At 34.3% G+C, this 22,444-nt stretch overlaps 3 protein-coding genes and 1 long non-coding RNA gene across 6 annotated transcripts; 1 reads left to right on the top strand and 3 right to left on the bottom strand.

Annotated features, from left to right (window-relative positions):
• The first annotated feature begins 81 nt into the window (after window positions 1-81).
• On the top strand, window positions 82-18,518 carry LOC117166640 (sorting nexin-8). Of its 3 annotated transcripts, XM_033350798.2 has the most exons (9): window positions 83-333; window positions 960-1,087; window positions 13,950-14,082; window positions 15,215-15,408; window positions 15,729-15,846; window positions 16,056-16,515; window positions 16,651-16,867; window positions 17,403-17,591; window positions 17,837-18,518. In XM_033350798.2, exons 1-9 carry the CDS (start codon window positions 309-311, stop codon window positions 17,921-17,923), a joined length of 1,551 nt encoding a protein of 516 aa, XP_033206689.1. In that variant the 5' UTR covers window positions 83-308; the 3' UTR covers window positions 17,924-18,518. The 3 variants fall into 3 exon arrangements, with proteins under 3 accessions (XP_033206688.1, XP_033206689.1, XP_076474009.1); XM_033350797.2 differs by having other exon boundaries at window positions 82-1,087; XM_076617894.1 differs by lacking the exons at window positions 83-333; window positions 960-1,087 and adding an exon at window positions 13,667-13,705.
• Window positions 96-3,956, bottom strand: LOC143302585 (uncharacterized). Its single transcript, XR_013058200.1, has 2 exons — window positions 2,769-3,956; window positions 96-1,149 (listed from the first exon to the last, which is right to left on the bottom strand). It is a non-coding gene; the product is annotated as an uncharacterized LOC143302585 (long non-coding RNA).
• A 120-nt stretch (window positions 18,519-18,638) lies between the features above and the next one.
• On the bottom strand, window positions 18,639-20,288 carry LOC117166643 (U6 snRNA phosphodiesterase 1). Its single transcript, XM_033350801.2, has 4 exons — window positions 19,931-20,288; window positions 19,459-19,601; window positions 19,050-19,387; window positions 18,639-18,901 (listed from the first exon to the last, which is right to left on the bottom strand). The coding sequence occupies exons 1-4, from the start codon at window positions 20,020-20,022 to the stop codon at window positions 18,713-18,715; spliced, it is 762 nt and encodes a 253-aa protein (XP_033206692.1). The 5' UTR covers window positions 20,023-20,288; the 3' UTR covers window positions 18,639-18,712.
• Window positions 20,289-20,528: 240 nt separating this feature from the next.
• On the bottom strand, window positions 20,529-22,289 carry LOC117166646 (zinc finger CCHC-type and RNA-binding motif-containing protein 1). The gene is made up of 5 exons (XM_033350806.2): window positions 22,148-22,289; window positions 21,616-21,780; window positions 21,168-21,279; window positions 20,790-21,098; window positions 20,529-20,724 (listed from the first exon to the last, which is right to left on the bottom strand). The coding sequence occupies exons 2-5, from the start codon at window positions 21,726-21,728 to the stop codon at window positions 20,587-20,589; spliced, it is 672 nt and encodes a 223-aa protein (XP_033206697.2). The 5' UTR covers window positions 21,729-21,780; window positions 22,148-22,289; the 3' UTR covers window positions 20,529-20,586.
• Between the last annotated feature and the right edge of the window lie 155 nt (window positions 22,290-22,444).

Below are 22,444 nucleotides of genomic sequence, written 5' to 3' on the forward strand. Positions count from 1 at the left end.
CACAATGGCTAGTGTAAGTAGGACGTGTGAGAGGGCGCATGCGCGGCGGGAGAAATAAGAACGGTCCTGCCGGAGAAATCGCGGTAGCTCGTCAGTTTTGCGCCACACGGCAATGGCGTATGTTGTTGGTGTTTTTGTGTTGTCGTTGGTATCTTGCCGACAGGTCATATTGTCATTCCATCAAAATAAGCAACGCGAGTGCTCATAAAACATCGTACGAAAAATAATCCGTGGAACGTGACTGTATTTTCGAAAAGCCGCGGCGCAACCATCTCGCAGGATCCCGGATGATCTACAAGTGATCCAATATGGCGTCGACCGATCTGTCGTTCGGTAAATGATAAACCCGTGTACCGTACGCACCTTTGACAAGGTCTTCCCGAGGTCGTCCGGTTTTTAAGATCAACGTGTATCCCTTTTAACGTTGTCGAGCGTCACTAACTCCATCTTTCTTTCTCTTCCCTTCTTTCCTTCTCTTAATAGCATCATATTTGCGCGTTGTGCTTTGTTTGTACAACTTTTTTTTTCACTGTTTGTGAATTAAACGTTTCATTATTTATATTCGATCGCGTCGTAAACACATTTTCAGATATTACACGTTGGATGTATTTTTAGAATATCAACAAAATATTCACGATTAACGCTCACATTCCATCGTAAAATACGTATTGATATTACGTATACGTTAAAGAAACGGTTAGGCAAAATTTAATCGGACGAATTTATTGAAACTCCGGTTTCGAAACATTGATCATCGATATACGCTATTGCATTCGCTATCTAAAGTTGGCACATGTTTACGCAATAATAATTCTCATTAACATCTCTGGGGTTTTTCCTAATTGGTAAATAACGCGTTTGTATCGGTCTCTACGTAATGCTAATTTTTCTGAAGAAAAGTGAGATTTCTCGTGAAGTGATGTCCTTTTATTTTGGTTCTCGTCGCGGCACCAAACCAGGCTGCATACCGGCGTTCTACAGAGAAGTCTACGAGAAGATCTGCTCTCCCACAAGTGGAAATGTAGAACGAGAGGTGTTTAAATCCCTTCTTGTCAAGTCTCAGCTGAGCAGCTCCGTTCTCAGCCAGGTATGTTTCCTTTTTGTCTCGTTCTTGTCTCTTTCTCCGTGTCGCTGAGCCTGTGCCAGCCACTGCCAGATAGAAAGAAGAGAGAGTACCGTGCCTTTAACTTTGTAATTTCTTCGCACGCCGCGCTTAGGTTAATGCCACCGTTAATGCTATAGCTGCGCGTTAACTCTTCTTCCGTATCGTATCACGGTTAAATCGTTCATGCATACTAGATGAGAAACGCGTTTTCAACTTATTACATTTGTCGCAATTAATAAAGTTATTAGATTTAATACATTCTTACGTATAATAAATAAAAAAATTATGGTAATGAAAGTTAGTAAATTTAATATTAAATTCTTTGAATTAATTTTTAAGGTAAATCGTATAACTAAATTTTTAAACTAATATTCCAAGCGATTTAAAAGGTTCGCTACCAACGTCACATATGTACGTTATTTTAATTTTAACTGCTAAACAAATGGATGTACTTATCACAGAAAGCATTTACATATACGTCGTAGATACACGACTGTCATAATTCAAATTACAAAGAAACAAAATATTTAGCAAATATATATTTAGTACAAATTAGAATTCTGCATAAATAGCGATCTGTAATATATAATGCGTATTAAAAATGATCTCATTGAATATTAAGGCTCATTAATAATACAAAGTATAACGTGTACAGTACGAGGATCAAAACATGAACTTTAATGGACACTTTGCGTCAATTTCCTGTGATAACGAACGTGGTAATTAATATCTTGAACTTCAATATTTGAAAAATATTTTGAGTATAATTTAGGATATTTTTTATTCATATTTTGCTTTTATCGCAATTAAATTTATCGCAACAAAATTATTATGATAAGTAGAGTTGTTAAAACGTTGTTTTAGTATTCTTTATTTTGATGCAAAGTATGCATGGTTGTTTTGTGTGCATACAGCATGGGATTATGCAATCTTTTACCGTTAGTGAATAGCAATGATTCAATGACGCATAATGAATATTATAGCAAATGCGCGTTTCTAATCAAGTTTTTGTAAAATTTATATTTTCCTGAGTAAATTAGAAACTGTATACATCTAAAGGACAATGACTCATTGGAAGTTGAGAGATCTTTCTTATTAGTAAGCAGCTACTTTTAAGTTTAAGAAACAGTTATTGTCAGATCGTCCGTATAAAAATCGACCATGCTTCGTTAATATTAAACAATAATCGTCCTTTGTCGGTAACAAGAACAGTTCAACGTCCTGATTTTGAAACATGAATATTTTAATATACTTAAACATATTATTCTTTGTATTGCAGATAATTTAATATAAAATATAATATTTTAAGATAACAAGATAAACTACCACACGGAAGTAGTAATTACCATCTTTATCTATTTCTCCTTTAATTTATTTGATGGTAACTATAGTGGATAATAAATATACCTTACATAGATATAATAGATTGTATCTATTATAATGAATTATTTCAGTATTTATTTTCAACGTTTACATTAATAAAGTAAATCTTAAGAATTACACGGTTTATTATTACTCGAAAAGCTACGGCATATGGTCTGTATCGTGATTCGTTTAGCCACGATACTAGTCGAGTGCACGCGTACTCGGAGGAAATTCAAAGTCGATTTTCTCAAAAACAAAGCGTCAAATGAAAAAAATGTATTCCATATTTTCGACTTACTTTTTCACGTACAATCACCAGCTCCGAGTTACGTCGTCATCGACACTGGGACATTCTGTATATATTATACTACATATATTTCACGGAACAATGCGATTGTAAGTGGTAAAAATGACATTTTTTCTGTCAATGAAAATCTGGATTTGACGAGAAATATTTGCGTTGCTATCTGTTTACATTCTTCTTTAACACGAAAGCTTTGTATACTCAGGGTTCCTATATTTACGTTTCTGGTTTATTCTGGACCGATTATCAAAATATTCGGTGCTTAGTTCGATAAAGATGTTATTGAACGTCTGGCTGGTGCAACGAAACGATCGTAATTCCATTCGAATCGAATTCGAAGACCGAAAGACCAACAGAAGCTGCCTTTCCCAATTAAATCTACTTTGACCAATTTGTAGTTCGTGCACAACGGTAAACGCGCTAAACGATCATTAATACGTCACTGTCAGCGCAAACGCATCGCATGACACGAATTACATATATACATCGACACGGTTAGATAACGAAATCGTACAACGGTATACGAACTACGTGCCCGAAACAGATAATACTGCGTGAATAAATTTCTCGAGTAGCGGTAGCGGTTTCCATTGTGGAAAACCCGTTTCAGAATTTCTTTTACGATTATTATTCGACGATTAAACGCCGGAGAACATTCTTCTTGTCGATCCTACGTATTTGCGGTCTCGTGTTATCCTTCCGAATGGACGAAAACAGAAGAAAAACGAATGGCGGAAAAGAAGAGGATCAAATACATATTCAAGCCGTGCCATATGGTATTTGACTCGAATCATACGGTATTTGGAACTAGTATTCGGTACTAGTATTCTGAACGGTGTGTCTGAATCACTGAGGTCACACGAAACATGCATATTTAATGATATGATTCAACGTTTCGCTTATACGTAATCCTATTTAGTTGTCTATCGAGGCAAAGATCGGTTTTAAAAGAAAAAATTGTACATTCTTCCTATCTACAGGGAGAGATTGTTTGTTTTTTTTTTTTTTTTTAGAATTAATCGTAGAAACAAAGGAGACCTGTGTCATTATTTTCTACTTCGAAGATTCCCCTCTCCCCTCCTCAATAATTTCCTGAAACAACGTTGGACAAATGTTCTTTTTAATCCTATCTCTCATATTTATAGATATATTTTATATAAAATTAATTCTTTTCTTTTTGATATTAATAAGGATGGAGGAACATCTGTGCTAATTAAATTACACGCGTCGAATTTGCTTGTTTTAGAAGGATCGGTATTGTAACGTTTGTTTTATGCGATTATGCAATTTCAAGGCTATCGTCTATTATACCGTCGTAAGTTTCACAAATTTATCCTTGTTTGAAACTTCCTTTATCGTTGAGAGATATTATTTTACGTTGCAAAGCATGTGCCTGTGTATACAAAATGTCATCATCAGAAAAATAAGGATCTACGCGAAGTTCTAGTTACTTCTAGAATCCTCGAAATTATCATTCGTACAGGCAACTCGTGATCGTTGACAATCGCTTTGCGGTCGTTGAATAAAATTTCTTTCCGTAACGATTATATTGTCCTGTGTCTGCTGTGACAGTATCATTATTTTATCATTAACACGCCCGCTCACGATAGTCTGCACGGGACGCCCCTTTATAATAGTGGAAGATTACGTAGCAGGGTCAGCTACAAACGCTTTACAATGAATGCATCTTACAAATCTCAGTGTTTTCATATTTACAACGAAGATCACAGGGAGAAAATAGTAATTATAAAATTGTAGATATCTTTGGACCTAACAAGTTATTTCTATTTCTGACTATGCTACGTTAATCCCAGTATAGGATCTATTTTTTATTTTTTATTTTTTTTTTTAGCAGTGTTTTTTACTTTCTACGGAAGATCACTTGGACATTTTCACGACAAGGATACAAAAGTTGAAAATTTTAGAGTTTTACATCTGCTTATACTTGCGTATTCGTTCAAATAATCGCTGCATCGAAAGTCCACGTTGCGTCAATATATTGGATTGTGGCAACCATGTGATTGTGGATTTTGTCATTACCATCTAATGACGAAATAACTGACCAACCCAATAACTTTTCATTTTGAAATTTTCAAGTCGTTTACATCTTCGTGTCCCCGAGTCTTCTATGTTTAGGTTTTCAAATTTCCGAATTTTTCTAATCGTTCGATTCTGGAATTTCTTATTGCACAATAATTTTCCCTTTACTTTTACATTATTCCACCGAGGTTGGTCCACTTCCTTTTCGATAATATAAAAATCGGAAAATTTATCAAAATTGACTGCACGTTTCGCAATTGCGGTTTTCGTACATTATAATTTTCATCGTATTTATGTTCGACTCGTGTCAATCGAAAAATTAATTTCTATAAAACTATAAATATTTTCAATCGGTATGACGAGCTTTTTTCTCTGCAATGTACGTTGCAAGATCACTTATGTTCCATTCGTAATTACTAGATTACGTCAAGTATCTGCTTACAGTTGTGAAGCTTATATTTATGAATGAAAGCACTATTCCTGTAGGATGGTTTCTTGAACTACATTAAGACGATCATACAGCAGAAAGCAACTCGCTATTTTCATAATCGTGTGTGTAATACGATCATCTTATATCTGTGCGATATTACATTTTCCTAAATCGAACAAAAAGTTTCTCAAACTTATCGTTAAAATCTTGCGCGAACTAAAAGTTGACAAAACGTTCGAAATTCGACGTGTTGCGAATCGACGTACCTGTTACGACTCTATTTGCAAGCAAACTTTCTTTCAACGATATTTAAATAATCATTAACGTTTCGCTTGAAAACGTAGATTGAGTTTTATAATCTTCAGAGAAGATCACGTCCTTTTAAAAATTTGATCGCGTTGTTGTAACGTTCCAAATTTTCACGCTATACCTTAACACAGGATAAACAAAGAAAATGTAACTACGTTTCTATAAAAATGTTCCTTCGTTGATCTCGAAATTTCACAAACTACGATATAAAATTTATTTAAAAAAACATTCTACTACGCGCTACTTTGTCGCGTTAGATTATCATCGTTAGACGATCATCGGCACTTGTTTTTGAAAAATCTGCCGAGCACGATTGTTGGGGTAATTAGAGACGACAGGGCGACACGACATGACACAACACGTCGCGATAGGACGTAACAGGGATTGAACGTCGCGTCTCGTTCATTGACTAACGACACAATCAAAATAACGTTACGTGGGTCGCTGCTTTATCGCTAGTCATCGCGGGTCACTATAAATAGGCCGATTCAGAAGATGATGCAAAGTGCCAAAGTGTCCCTTTGCTTTCGTGCTTGTTTACACGTATATTTAACCCTTTACGGACATTCCACGAAACTTTTATAGACGATACTCTTTCAATATTCGTGCTCCTTTCATCTTATTTTCTATTTTTTCTATGATTATAGCCATCTCGTTAATCATCTAAATTCTGTGCTATCGTATACTAATCACGCAGCGAGTAACGGTAAAAAAGTATCGTCGTTGAATTATTGTTAACATTAATTTTGTTAATTATGATTCTTAATAGATATCTGCGAGTGAATAGTTTTAGAATTAAATAAATATGAGCGTAAGAGCTTTCATAACAGGATGGTGAAATCTTCGAGATGTGAAACGTGGAATAGTAAAATTTTCACTCGCGGTGACGTAATGGCATATCTTTTGATGTGTAATTAACGAAAGTTGCACAGATTCGTGTTTACACGTACTGGCTTGGCAACTAAGTGATTGCGGATTTTGTCATTGCCACCTAATTACAAAGGCGGCAATCACTTAGTTGCCAAGCCAATACGTATAACAGCGGATGAATCGAATAAAAAGAAAAAGATACTGTTCGATCGTCGGATCTTCCTAGTTGGCGAGTCGATCTAGTTTAATTATCGACATTTTACGCATTTCTCTTGAGAATACGCTTAAAATAAAGAATACGACAGATTTATATCCAAGTTGTTTAAAGAGCTCTGTTCCTTCTTTTCTTTTATGGAAATCGACAAATAGCTCGATTCTTCGTATTTAATTTTAGTCGAAAGTTGGAAACGAAGTACATTTACATTTCTACGCGAAGAACAAAGGACTCAAAACTCAAGGCTGTACGCTCTGAAACGGAGGGAAAATCCTATCAAGCATCGCAATAAGAGAAAACTATCGAACGTAGTGAAACATCGTGCGCTACATGTGCAATCCTCTTCGACGAAACAGGTTTTAAATGTTAATGCATTTAATCTTCCTCGTAATATCGTACGAAAAGACGTGTTCCTCCTATTAATAATTAATAAAAACGTAATTTTCCCTCGCGGATTACGAAAGATTAAATTACTATTAATCGTAGTTGACACTGTACAAGTTTCGTTCAAAAAAAAAAAAAAAAAAGACAGTGAAATTTTCATTAAAATAATACGATAATCTGAAAATAATATAATAAAATAAATTTTAAATTAGAAAACAGAAGAACGATATTAACAGGAAGTTTAGTAGATCAGGTTATAGGATCCTCGCACGCGTACCATGCGACGATCGACACGAACGTAGTATGCACGTGAGATAAAGCCATCGTGATAGCCATAGTCATGAGTCGATCTCCCTTCCCTCTGATTTTCTTCCGTCGCGGACGAGACTAATTTTGTTTAATGACATTCCAGTTGTTTCGCGCTTTATACGATACACACGCGTTCGTCTTCCCTCTTCCTGCTTATCGATGCTTCTTTACTCCTATTTTCTTTTTTATTTCGTTTCGTTCGTTCGACTTGTATTTATTTCTCCTTTCTCGTTGCCAATAATTCCGTCTAATTTCTTTCTTTCTTTTTTTTTTTTTTGTTTACATATAAAACTTAATACGTCCTTGGTACGAGATTGACGTTGATCGAACGTTAGAAAGTTTTCCAACGTTCGGATCTGGAAGATGTCGGACAGTGTTTTAAACGAATACTCTACAAGTACACGTATATCTACGCTCGTGTCATTTCCTCTTCCTGTTTACCGCTATACACATACACGTACTACTATCTAGTGTTCCTGCCAACTTTTTCGTTTATTTTCTCCTTCGTTATTACGTCCACTTATATTATCATAGTATCAGGTACAGTTCTCGCTTTATTTCGTTTACTCTCGTTTAGTATTAGAAGAGAGCCTCGAAACATTAATCGATTAATTAAACGATATAAAGCTGCAGACGTAATATAAAGCCGCAAGAATTTTCAAATCAAACCTATGAACGATAGCTTGGATCTTGGATCTCCTTAAACAGTAAATACCTTGACCTTTCCTAAGACCAGGCTGATCATTTACGTTCTTTTATACACGCACATGCACTCTTCTTTCTCTATAAAAGGAAGACGTTTGATCGTCGGTCCGAATACCTAATCGATCGAGAATACAAGATAAACATAACGATGAACAAAAGCGTTTTAACACCGCACCATGTACAATTCGCAACGTTCAACGCCGATTAAACTACCACACGAGTAACACAACTTTCAAAAGAACGCACGAAATCGGTAACTTTCCTCTCGACGTTCGATGTTCCGTGAAAATCGTCTGAAAAGAAGATTTTAAGAGACTATTCGTGCAAATTGCGGTCGTCCATGCTTCGCAATGCCGTGTAAACGCAAACGGAGAATAAAATAGGAAAACGGTTGTTTCGTCGGGTCACGGGCAATCGTATTTCAGAGGAGAATTCCTCGGCGCGATTCGAATGCAGCGGAGGTAAAAAGGGAGAAAAAGAGAGAAACAGCGAAAGAGAGGGATTATTGAAATTGAAAAGACGAGCTGTCGTGACGCGCACACTGCCAGCTTTCGCGGCGATTGTTCAGCGACCAGGTTCGCACGTACCGCGAACAAGGGACTTATTTTCATTGTAGTTTCCTTTACCGGTGAACTTGATCAACGATTAAGGTTTAATAATGCTCGTGAAACCGACTAGAGAAGAAGGAGTGCGACGCTTTCCAACAGCGAGAACAACCACCGGAACACACTGCACTCTCTGTCCACTTTTGTATTTGCCCGTATTTCACGTTCGAACGCACTCGCTTTTCCTTCTTTTTCCATTCTTCCGTCTCTGCCACGGCCCCATTCGCACGTTCTTTATTCGCTTCCTAAATCTTTCGTCGTTTCTTACAATGGAAATCGCCCAGATGTTAAATTAGTCTTGTAAAGAGAACACGTGGCTATCGCGGCCACTTTACAGGATTTGACTTGTCAAGGAACGAAATAACTGTTAGTGAAAATTGATCGTAGGTATTAGGTTGTCCGAAAAGTTTCTTTCGTTTCATAAGGTGATAATGGATGAACAACAATTTCTGTTTTATATTGTTTCATTAAATTAGCTATGATCCATTTCTATCGTTATGTTCGTGCATAATTCAATAAACTAATGTAAAACAAAAAAACATTGTGCTTCTATTATTTCCTTATAAAACGAAAGAAACTTTTCGGACAACCTAATAGCTCTGAGAATGCGTATAAATAATTTCCCCTTTACGATCTTGTAGTAATTTCTTAGATTTATCGGAGTATCCTTTTATTTCCTGAGTTTCGAAAGTTTGTATCGCTTTTGGATTGTTTCAGTTCATAATTTTCTAGTTTTCTTAACATAACATTGTATATATATAATATTAATGCATTGTAATAAGCAAAATCTTCCTTAAAGATAGCTTCGCTTTTCGCCTCCTTTTTTTCTCTCTCGTTCGACCCTGTTCTACGTTGAAATTCGTCTTTGCTCGTGTTACGTCGAAAACGCGGGGAGTGGTGAAATTAAAAAAATCACTGGTCGTTCGAATCATTTCGCGTAAGTTTAAACGTTTTACGAGCAAGGTAAAAAAAAGTCATACTGGCAGAATTTATTATGCGAATCCAACAGAGTGACAGTTAAAAATGTTAGAACAGAGAATGTCGAGAGCTGATTTTACGAACGTTTATACAGGGTGGTTGGTAACTGGTGGTACAAGCGGAAAGGGGGCGATTCTAAAGAATCTAAAAATTAGAAAAATAGATTCTAAAAAAATAAGTCGAAAATATAGAATAAAAATTTTTCGTTCGAGGCTTCGTTTTCGAGAAAATCGACTTTGAATTTTCGCTCGGTACGCGTGCACTTTATCGCGTCTCGTTATAACGGATCTCACTGTAGATCGTTGTCTCGATGGAAAAATTAAAAACAAAAATTTGTATTCTATATTTTCGACTTCTTTTTTCGCGTAGAATCACCCCCTTTCCGCTCGTACCACCAGTTACCGACCACCCTGTATACTATGAGTTTGGCTCCTATGGAAGGGTGTCAGGTCAGAGATGGCCATACTCTTACCATTTTCTGACACTGGAACACCCTCTACGTTGTTGTTTCGATGGCTTGCGGCATGTTCGTTAGACCCTCTTGGTTTTTCTATCGCTAATTTATGGCTCTGTGACACTCGCAAATCAGCGACTGACATCTTTACGTCTTATCAGATGATCAGCGATGCGACGATGGATATGCCTGTGTCACACGCTCAAAAACGGTAATAGGATAGGCTAAACATCCTACATGCTACAACCATCGAAACAATAACCAGATAGCAACAGAATAGCCGCGTCTGATATACACTCGACGATAAAACCCCTCCAGAGGGATCAAACCTTGGTATAACAACCCTCCGAAATCAGCTCTCAACATCTTTTTCGTTATAACGCTCTGAACCGTCACTCTGTTGGATTCGTACAATAAATTTTACTACCATATTTAACGCTAGAACTACCGATAGTTAACACGAAGCTATTTCTACCAAAATCAGTGAAAATGACTGGTCTTTAAAAAATACGTAACAATAGAATATTTGTATATTCATTGATTTATTACTTTCTTACAGAAGAAATTCCATGTTATGTAGTACGTTTTTGGTATTATTAATCCATTTGGGACCATCATCCCTAAACGAGGGTCGACACATTTACAAGATTGTAGAACCAGTCGTTTCGACTGATGTGGTGTTTCTAGCGTTAGCATCTGACGATCTAGCGATCGACCCGCAATTGTCCTGATAACTGATATCGTCGTGTCGAATGATACGCGGTAAAAGTTTAAAAAACGAGTGGGAAGTTGTAGAAAACGAGGAAACTGGTTAATTGGGATTGGATAAACAGATTGCAGGATCCTTTTACACTTTGACAAGTACCGGTCGTTTCGATTGGCCTTGATACAAAATTATTTTCAGTTTGAATACATAAGAAACAACAAAATAAAATTCATTATATTATTCTTTTAGTTATCGTTGCAAAAGTGATTACATCGTCGCGGGAAAAAATATAACACGAAGTAGGAATTTGAAAATAAATTTGTAAAACCAGTCTATTCGACTGGTGCGGTAATTCTAGTGTTAAAGTTCAATTGTTTAGCTTATTTATGAAACGTTCGGAAGTAGGACGCGAGGAGATCACCGGTGATCTGTCAATTTCGTGATTTCTTGTGTCTTCTACGTAACATCTACATTCTGACGAAAACACGGCAGAGAAGTAGGTAGGTTCGATACGTGACAATAAGTCGTTATTCTTGTAGAGACAAGTTTAATCGCATCCTGCTGTCGTATGCCAAGAAATTGTGATTTGAATACATTGCGTTGTTAAAGCTCGTCTTACAAAGAATCATTTGCATTCTACAGTCATTTGTATCTTGAATAGGAGATATGTTGAAGTTCATTCGTATTCTACTAACTTATTTCCCTACTACCGTCGTAACATTCAAAACTAACGCAACCTCATGGAAACTACTTCTCTCCTCGAATCTATCCGTCGAATGTTCGATTAATGGAGAAACTTTTCGGAAAAAGCAACAGAGAATGTAACTTACGAGCGTCGTTCTCGTTCACGCTTAGGAAAATCTGCGTTATCACGTTTTGGTAAAAATGCTCGATTACAGAATGACACGGACGATGGGTTATCGTGAATGTCGGAGCAGAAATCTAGATGCGCGTAACGTGCGGTCTGCGCCTATTCTGCCAGATCGTGGAAAGACAGAGAGCCAGTGGGAATGATAGAAGGAGAGGTAAAATGGCAGAGCAAAGTTATAAAAATTCTTGGAATGCAGTTACTTTCATTTATGGCCTAATCCTTCGGACTCGTTCGCAGTGTTAACCGAGGTTGCACCGTTAGTCGAGTGTATCGCGCGAATTACGTGGAATTAAACCGTTTTTAAATAAAATCACGACTCTCGTCTGTTTCTCGTGTTGTAAATATGTACTCGGCTTGCTTTTAGTTCAATCCCATACAACTCGCTGCGTATACATATACACGCGATACATAGTGATAAAAATTAGGTATATTTGTAAGTTATAAGAAAGATTAGTTACTGGTATCTCATCCGGTTTCGATTAACCTCGCAAGTGAAAATAACGATGAAATGGCAAATGGAAATTAAGGATGAGACGAAACCAGTTACATTTGTTAACGAACATACCTTCTTTTAGTTTTCGATAAATACAAATTTGGTATAGAGTGGCAAATTCTAACTGCGACTGTTCGCTGATTCGAGACGTACAAGTTTCGCGTTTTCGTTATTTAAGTAACACGATTCCGACCAGCATTAGTATTCTTCTTCGATTTCCGTTCGTACGGAAAATTAAATTGGTTCGTATAGAGATACGAAGCGGCGAATAAGTCGTTGCCAGGATTGTTTCGATAAAATTTTAGGTGACGATTTTGCGTTTGGGTTACTCGGTAACTCGAATCTCTTCGTCTTCTCCTCTTGAAATATGTCGGAATCGTTTTTGAATCTTTAAACGCGAGATTATTTTTCCTTTTCTCTTCTTTTCACGACCACCTGTTTACACGACGCAAATCGTTTCGTGGTGTTTTTCCAAGCACTGTTGGATTTAGGCGATAAGAAACAAAGGGAGGAATTATTTCGTACAACCCTGAACTTTTATCGGTCACGCAGCGTCGAGAAAGTCGTCTCCGCACGGAATAAGGCTGATATTCTTCCTTCTTTCTCATGGTTTTCATCGCAAACCTGTTCCATAATTTTCCCGCGCGCGCCTTTTGCGCAACCGTGTTATTTTCTACTAGGCGTACCTTTCAAATTTCAGGTTGCGGTTATCGTGCTATTTTGAATAGAAAAAAAATCCAATGCAGAGGCGTGAAAAGAATTTTTAAAGGACTGGGAATTGATGGAAAGGAACTGGCTGTGATATTTGAATAATCGAACACTTTTATGCACCGAAACTTTTTCTTCTTTTTTTTCTATCGATTACAAGATTCTCGAAAATCCATGATAGATAACAAAATGATAAATAATGAAAGGTAATCGTAGAATCGATCTGTTCTTGAATACGTTAAAAATCTTTAACGGTTTAAGAAATAATAATTTCTTGAAGCTACAATTTCCACGCTTGTTTCAACCTATGCGAACTTCCGTAGAACCTGCTGCGTGAATAAAGATAATACATCTTCGTTACGTTCTTTACGAATTATATAACGAGAGAAAAAATACACACGATTGTCAGATAGGAATGCAAAGGACAAGACTCAGCGATGAAAGATTCGTTGCTATTAAATTCGACCTTGATTGAATTTCGCGTCGGCAATGCCTCGTTGTGAGAATCGTATCGACGGTACAAGAAAAAATCGTCGATGTGGGACTTTCCTGAGCCGGAATGACAGAACGATTACCAAATGGAGACGAAGTTCGAGAAAAAAATGTTTTATACGAAACTACGATCTTCTTTAATTTTCATAAAAATGCCAAATTCATTATACAACATTTCTACGAAAGTTTCCATTAAAAATAAAGCTACTGAACGAACGAATCTGACTATGCCCATCTACGAATTCACCAATATCGTTTAGTTGATAAAACGTGTAATTAAATAAGTGTAACAAATTGGTTTTACGCCGTGAACATAACGATTCTAATAAATCTGCTTTAATGCGTGCGATTAATTTTTTTAAGGTATAAGTATCTAGATCTCGTATTTGTTTAGTTAAATATTATTTTAATATAACTCGTAGGACGCGTGTAAAAATTCATCGCCGTAGCAGAATTAAATGCGTACATTGTACGCGTATTCTGACGTTAATGTTACGTTAAAAGTCTATATTCCATCTTGGAAATTCTTGGGAAAAAGAAAGCACCGAACTTCCTCGTGGATATTGTTTTGGATTTTAGCAATTTTTTCTCTTTTCCTTGCAATTAGATATGGGAACTCGTGGACAGCAAGACGGGTTATCTGACCAGGAGCGGATTGTACAAGGGTCTTGCTCTAGTCGCGTTTGCTCAGCAAGGAAAACACCCGAGCGACAAACTTCTGGAGAATTCCGAATCTCAAGGTACGTTACTCGCTTTTTTCGTTCGAACGTAAACTTGACGCGATTAAGAATAATAGAAAAGTTTGTATAAATTGATTTTATCGTATATACATTTGCATATATAGAATCTTTTACTTGCTATAAATTAACGAACCAAACGAACGACTTTCTCTTCCTTTTCGAAAGATTCTAAATCGACGTAAACACCTAAAAATACTCTGACAAAGAAGCAAGCATACTTTTGCTACTGTCCATTCGACGGATAACGGAGTGCACGCTACTAAAAGCAACGCTGTAATTAGCCGCTTAGCACACAGTGATTTCTGATAATAGAAAGAATAGTATCGTGATTAACATCCATGCAAAGAAACCTGGTTTTTATTGATGTCACTGACCAACACAATCAGTCGTTTCCTTTATCGCGAAGAAAACGTTGCTTCGTCACGAACGAAAGCTGTTCACCGGAAGTGCACCGTTCTTTCGATAATCTTTCCCGCTGTGACTCTGTCGTCCACAGTAAAAAATTCAAATCGAACAAAATAAATTGGTAGACGAGTTTCATTTTCAAATGAACAAATAACCGATTGCGCAACTCGTCCAATTTTTCGTACGATTAATTTTCCCAAGTTCTCACCGATTCAACGAAAGATCGCGTGTCGAAGATCTTCTCTTTGCAATTGTTCTACGTTGTATTCTGTACTATTCGACGTAACAAGAAGCGAAACGACGAACAAGCAATCAAGGATGAGCATCGGATCTTATCACGAACAGGCAACAAAGTGTCGTAGGTCTGAAAAGCCTTTTCCAGTATCGAGGTTGCGGCTACGACGATGATTACCTTTCACATTGGTGGAGCGACAATGCTTCAAGAAGTTACTTGCTTGTGACTATATAGGAGAATAATTATAATAAACTACACGCGATCTAACCGTACCGTAGATTTTATCGATACGATCCACGTTGTCGTCATAAATTATTCGTCACCTAAAACGAACAGACAAAGGAATAAAAAGCGAGCTAACGTGGTACGATATTATCGACTATATCCTTGCTGATTTTTCAGAGTCTTGTTAAATTATAGTCTTGTCGCGACTGGTCCGTTTCATTCCATCCAACGCTTTAAAATCTTTCTTAATGTTTGTTTTTTCCATAGAGTTACCTGTTCCTGTTCTGGGCGATCTCTCCGAGGTAACACTTTTGGCTCAAAGATTGCACAAAGGCAGCAATCCAGCCAAATTGAATCTCACTTATTCCGATATATGCAATCTGGATACGATAGAGGTGAACTTAGTGCCTGAGAAAAAAGGAATCTTTTTGAAACACGTGGAGTATCAAGTGACCAGCAAAGTACGTGTTCTTCTTTTTCTTTTTTTTTTTTTTTTTAATTTTCTATACTTGCAAAAATACATTTTTAACGTTACTCTCAATTTTAGTTTTTGATATTTAATTTCGATTTCAATTCTTATTATAATAATATATTATAATCAACTTGTATAATAAGATAATAAGATAATAAATTCCTATTATATAAGTTTCAATTCTTATTATATAAGTTAGTCTCATTTTTTCGAAACGTAATGCATTCGCCTTGAGGCTGGAATTAATAAAATATCTATGATACGTGCGATTATGGAAGTATGGTTGAAAACAGTTTCCTCTATTTGCAGAGATTCAATTCCGTCGTTTATAGACGTTACAACGACTTCGTGTCGTTGCACGAACTTCTCTTGGCGAGATTTCCCTACAGGTTGATACCGAAATTACCACCGAAGAAAATCGTTGGAGGTAAAGTCTTGGTTTCTTCGTGCATTCTATAGTGGTAGATGCTATGAATGTCGATATCGAAGGAAATAAAAATAATACTAATAGACTATTAATAGACTATTAATTTACTACTTGAAATACTGCAAGATATATTATTCTGATTATAACAGACACGTTCTAATATACGATTAAAGATACACGATTACTAACTGTAACATAAATATTTACAGCGGATTCTCAATTTCTCGAAGAAAGAAGACGATCTTTGCTAAGATTTCTCACCGTGATCGCTCGTCACCCTGTAGTGAGCAAAGACCACATTGTACAATTCTTCTTTACTTACACCGGTGAAGAAACGCAACACAAGATTCGAGAAGTATTTAGGCGAGTACCCGATGAGTTCGCGACGTCAGAATTATCGTCGAGGGCAAAGGAACTGGTGCCACCGGAAACATTAACCGAATTTGCAAACAGCCGCGACCAAATCAGAGTAATACTTCTTGGAATTTCTCGACTGAAGAATATCGCTGATTGTCTGGCAATCAGATCGCATAGTTACGCGGTAGATATGGCAGAACTGGGTACGCAACTAAGCAATTTGGCCTCAGAACCTCATGGCACTACGGCATGGGCCACCGGTGGTTCCACTATTTGGCAAGAGATGAAGAAGGGCTTCCACATAATTTCAAAGTAAGCGTCCACGCGAGATAACGTGAGACTTCGTTCGATATTGAATCTAATTTATCACCAAGCTACTAATTATTTTGTTATTTTACTATATATCTATTCTGTTCTAAAGGAATTCTCATGTATTCGTAATTTCAGAGAATTTAATCTACTTTCAACGAGAGCTCTACAACAAGCAGTCAGAGAGGAAACGAGAGTATGTGAAAGGCTGAATCTCCTGTTGGACGTGCTAGTGGCGCATAGAATCCTATGCGAAAGGCATGAGCGTGGTGTCAGCGCTGATCATCAGCGCGCATTATCTACGATGTTGTCCTTAAAGAAGAGGCAAATGCAGGGCGTTATACGCGGAACTGACGTAAGTAAATCCTTCGAGATGGACGAACGGCAAACGATGATTTACAGCCTTAAGAAAAGTATATTTATCCAGTGACTTAATTCGACTCACTGTAACCGCCGTCATTACGTGATTATTCGGAAATTGCTCAAGGTCTTTTATGTTAATGTCAGAGGAAAAATGTGATAATATATAATCTCGAGCTTGTATCGTCTTACATAATTCGTCCCAATTGAAAACAGGCTGATGTGTGCAGCTGTTGCATTTCCACAAGTTCCCTTACTCCTTTGTATTGATTATTATACCATTCGTGTTTCACTTCAAAAGTCTGTGACATATTATTACCTATAGCTTTAGAATGAGTTTGGGTCGATACTAATAGCAAAAGCAAAATAATGTGCCATTTCCTCGTATTAGTATTATTAGATATTATGACTTTATTTTGTAATAGTGCTTAATATCATGTAATAGTATATCTTATGACAGAGTATAAATTATCAAAAGTAAAACATTCTTATTAACTGCTTTAATGTCTCAAATTTCTTTTTATTTACAGAGTGACACCGTCGAATACCTGGAAAATAAGATGGTTGCTCAAGAATCGGTGATTGCAAACGTCGAGTTGCGAAATTGCTTTTCGTTACACTGTTTACACATGGAGACGCAGCTCGTTCACGCTCATTTGGAAATACTCGCCACGGTTCTACAAAGTCTTGTCAATGTTCAAATACGCGGCCATTCCGAGGTAAGATTCCTTCACGATACTTACATATTTTATGATATACTTTATTACGATAATTTTTACCGTGTTTATGCTATCAAAAATAAACAAAAGCAAAAAAAACTGAGAATTTGGTAAGTGTTATTCATAAATGTAAGAAAGAGAAAAATATTTTTATTGCAATCTTTCGTAAATATATCAGGATGAAAATGATCGAAGTAGTATTTTTACCAAATATTTAAATAAATAACATTTAAAATGCGCCATAGCTCGCTGAGGTGTGGAAGTTGATAGAGCCAACAATTATGAAGTGTTTACCAGAGAAATCAACCAGTGGATCAAATGGAATTTCATAGCGAGGAACGAAAACCTAGGTAAAGGTAAGCCTTATTATTAAGGAAGAAAAATGTCGCGAAATAATTATAACCGTTATAAGATGCTCATATTAAAAACATTTAAAAGACAAATATATCTAATTGCGCCATATATCATTATTAGTAATAAACACTGATCATTTAAAAAGAAGAATCCAGATACATTACGTAATTAAACGTTTGCAATTAGATTTATAAAAATATGTACAATGCTATTATATTTTAAACATATACAATTCGAAGACTTTTGTAATACATTCCTTGTTGTGTACTTAATATATTTTATGAGGTAACCGATACTCGTTAGGCGAGCATATAATATTGTATATACAATAAATGACGCTTTCTTTTGTAAAGATGAATAATTAGATAAAACTCCTGTATAAAAATACTAAAAACTTGTAAATAATTTGTTTACCGACATATTGTGTTTTTTATACGATTTAGAAGTCTGATGAGAATTAATGTAATTTCCGTACATCACGTTGATCGTGGATACGCGGTATATTTTACACACATTTATATACGATACCCGCCTTTGTATACTGGCAACAAAATATATATTGTTATTGAATAATCGTATTTATTTACTTTTATATTCCTATTAAACTACGAATTACTTGAATTCAATCTTAAATGTAAAGATTTTTAGGTATACTAACACAGGGAAAAAGAACAAAGTAAAGTTTTAAAAAAATTGTTATTATATTATAGTGTAACTTTTTTATTATCAGTATTTTACATTTAATTCGTATCAATTATTATTATTTGTTACCTCAGTTTAAATACATATAACTTGTTTCCAATCTTAAGATATATTTTATTGACATTTATATATCTCGCCTCTGCATGTTCAATCAAAAATTGATTTAATTTAATAGTCAAAAAGCGTGCTTGATCGTCTAGAACTGACAGTTCGTTGCCAAGACACCATAAAAAGCTTACATGATAAGAAGAATCCTAAATGTGGAAAATGATAATTTATTATCATTATTATCGTATTATAATTGCTTATGTTATAAAGCAATAAATATAAAACTTTCATCAAAAAGAACTTGTTGCACTTTTGTATAACATATATAATCATTGTTTAAAATACGTTACTTACTTCATAAAAAGCTGGTAAATCATATTCGGCAAGCAACTTATTAACATTTTTCACAAAATGACCAAGGACTCCTTTACAATCGATACATTCTATCCCAAGAAAAGTTCGAGTTTTTTCCTCGTTAGTATATGCCCGTACGTTTAGAAGCTCCAAATTAAACTGATCTGTCTGCTCACATAACTTCTTGGTCTCCTCTACGAAGGATTCAATCCAATGAAACTTTAAAATTAAAGTTCTTGATAGACTAATATGAAATTGCTCAGAAAATATATTACATTTAACTGGCACTTCTCCCAAAACTGAAAACATCCATGAGAGCATGTCCTCGCTGGGTTCATCTGGAATTTAAAGTAGCTATAATGATTTTATTCTTGTAATTAAAACATATATACCTTTATTAAATACTAACAGTCAATATAAATTAACGTGGCCCAGTTACCACGTTCGTGTTTAAAACTTCTTACTCTTCCCTCATGTTGTAATGGATTATCATCTACTTCTTCATGATGAGGAACACCTTTCCATGCTGTAATGCTTCTAGGCAAAGGTAATCTATAAAATAAAAGTTATTTTCTACGATTTTTTTTAGTACAAATATTTACTTTACTAGAACTTTTTTTTAACTATTTATCTCGAATTTAAATCTGCGAAGTCCAAACATAGATAATGAACACGCATGTGATACCTTCGTATAAATCGTTAAATCTGTTTATAAAAGTTAAAAAATAAATTTATCAAATATACATTTCTCAATACATGCATACTGTAAAAATGAATAGTTATTCCAATTATAAACATACCTAACAATTTATTAAAATGTATTTGAATACTTAGAAGAAATCGTAAGTATAATAATTATAAAAACCAAAGAAGACAGATACCGTTTAGAATTTTCCTCAGATTTACTGTTATCATTAATTTCATCTTCTTCAGAATCAGAAGCGTACGTACTTAACAAATCTAAACCTGACATAGTGTATAATATTTGTAATTAACTTATATCTTTCATCCTTTGAGGTTATATTTTGAAATTATTTATAACTAATTGTTCGATTTTTTATTTTTTCAAAATACAGTCATGTTTCGGTAATATTTAATCTTTGTTGTTCGAAATACATTGAGTTTAAAGATTATAAATATAAAGAAAATAGTAATATTAAAATTTCTTTTAATGACTTTCGAATGGCATTTGTAAGGTTAACTTTTCCAATCTACTAAGCTACAAATGCGAACAGAACATAACGCAAAATAAAATAACATGTATAGTACATACTATGTTAATATATACATACGTATATACACATGATTTATTGTAAAAACTAATTAAATAACTTTTGTTGCTTTTAATTACTTTCCTTTTAATTTCCATTAAAAACTGAAGTTGATGTTATAAATTTATTTCAATTTCTACGCAAGTTAATGAGTTGTCAATTTACAAATCTATATACAAACAATATTTTACAAACTTAATATTAAACATTCTTTAAACTTTATTATATCATAATTTTTTATTCTTATATTATTTTATTACATTTACTTATTCACTAAAATCTTCTTCATCGCTAAAATATTGGTTCTTTTTATATCTTTTGCCAGATTTATGAACTGATCTACTGTCCTCCTCATATCCCTTATTCCCTAATCGGTGATTATTTTCTAATTCTTTTTGTCTTTGCTATAATGTACATATAAATAATAAATACAAATATTTATTACATTTGGATCACATTAATACATTACCTCTAACGCAATAGCAGCGCTTAATGTTTCTACTTCTTCATCCCAATTATCCTCTGCTGATTCATTGTCACTATTTTTATTAAAATCGCTTGTTTGGTGAGTATTAGCTTTATGTTTTTTTCTAATTCTAATCTTTTTTAATGGTGGATTTCTTGGTCCTAATGTATTGTTCCTACAATTGTATGATAAGTGTCCTTCTTCACCACATTCATAACATTGAGATTTATCTGGATAATCTCTGCGACGTATAAATTCAGTACTCCTTCCATTATCTACTGCTATGGAACTTTTTATTGTACGACCACCTATCTGTTAAAAAGTAATGTATGAAAAATAAGTTAGGATGAATATTATTACATAAGAAAAATTACAGTTTACCTCTGTGTTATTTAAGTTTTTCGCGCAACTAATAGCATCCTCTGGATTAAGAAACAATACAAATGCAACACCTCGACTTCTTCTTGTAATTCTATTTTTCATTACTGTCACTCTAAAGATAAAAAAGGTTATACTTCAAATATGTATAAAATTATACTTTAAATTATTTGATGTACATGTAATGTAAAAAACTTCTTTTATTCTCTAAGTATTGAAAATTTTTATATTTTATAAAAATTAAGATATATAAGAAAATTTAATCTGAAAATATGTGAGGATTAAGAATGTAGTAAACAATAATTTTTATACAATTTTTGATGAAAGGATAAAGGTAGAATACCACGATAAATGAAATATATAAAATATTTAAATAATATATTTCTACAAATATATATTTAACAAACTAATAAAGAATTAAAAAGTTAGCTACTTAAATTTCATAACTTACTTTACAATTTTGCCATAACTCTGTAAAAGTTGATGTATATCATTATTTGTTAATGAAAAAGGTAAATTTGAAATATAAACTGTTGATTTACTTGGAACTACTCCACCACTCATTTTTACATATTAAATTTCGATTATTATGTATGACGTTTGTATTTAATTTAACCTGAAATATAAGAATAGAAAAAATGATAATTATAAAGTTAAAAATGTTATAAAATGTTTGTCATGCATTGCATTTCACTTATTTTCTCTTATAGAAATTTTTATATTCAGTGACGCATTCAATAATTATAATTTTATACTAATACTTATCTTTTTGCAAGTAAAACAGCTTTTTTGTTCCATTTAAAAAACTATTTATTATATTAGCAATTAAGTCATAAATGCAATTAACAATAATATAATACGTTTCGTAAATCGAATTTAAAAATCTTTTTCTGTAGTTCAAAACGTATATAATTCGATATGACATATTTCAGTAATATTTCAATTTTATATTAAACAACAATAACTACGTTAAAAATACTCACAAAAATCGTTATAATTACTTATACGCTATGTAATATTAATTCTTGCATACATATTGGAATAACTGTCTTGTAAACTATAAGAACATATACCATAAACTAAGCTATCAGTAGTACCAACATGTATCAGACCATACACATTCACAAGCATACATTCAAATTAAATAAAATAAGTTTCATTCTTTGTTAAATTATATATATTTAGGAGAAAATTAGGTAAAAAATTTATTTATCGACAGGTACAAAAAATTTATAAATAAAATAATTTCATTTTATTTGTTAAATTGGTGTCACACATGT

This window comes from Bombus vancouverensis, chromosome 4 (assembly GCF_051014615.1).
Source record: "Bombus vancouverensis nearcticus chromosome 4, iyBomVanc1_principal, whole genome shotgun sequence".
NCBI classification, from domain to species: Eukaryota; Metazoa; Arthropoda; class Insecta; order Hymenoptera; family Apidae; genus Bombus; species Bombus vancouverensis.

Bases quoted from the DNA above. Each gene is read 5' to 3' on its own strand.
- LOC117166640 (XM_033350797.2), top strand. From the start codon at position 878: ATGCTAATTTTTCTGAAGAAAAGTGAGATTTCTCGTGAAGTGATGTCC. The intron at 14,083-15,214 runs GTACGTTACTCG...TTTTTTCCATAG, and splicing joins GGAGAATTCCGAATCTCAAG to AGTTACCTGTTCCTGTTCTG. The intron at 15,847-16,055 runs GTAAAGTCTTGG...AAATATTTACAG, and splicing joins ACCGAAGAAAATCGTTGGAG to CGGATTCTCAATTTCTCGAA.
- LOC117166643 (XM_033350801.2), bottom strand. From the start codon at position 20,022: ATGTCAGGTTTAGATTTGTTAAGTACGTACGCTTCTGATTCTGAAGAA. The intron at 19,388-19,458 runs GTTAGTATTTAA...TTTAAATTCCAG, and splicing joins CACGTTAATTTATATTGACT to ATGAACCCAGCGAGGACATG. The intron at 18,902-19,049 runs GTAAGTAACGTA...TTCCACATTTAG, and splicing joins ATTTACCAGCTTTTTATGAA to GATTCTTCTTATCATGTAAG.
- LOC117166646 (XM_033350806.2), bottom strand. From the start codon at position 21,728: ATGAGTGGTGGAGTAGTTCCAAGTAAATCAACAGTTTATATTTCAAAT. The intron at 21,099-21,167 runs GTAAACTGTAAT...ACTTTTTAACAG, and splicing joins AAAACTTAAATAACACAGAG to ATAGGTGGTCGTACAATAAA. The intron at 20,725-20,789 runs GTAATGTATTAA...TGTACATTATAG, and splicing joins GCGCTGCTATTGCGTTAGAG to CAAAGACAAAAAGAATTAGA.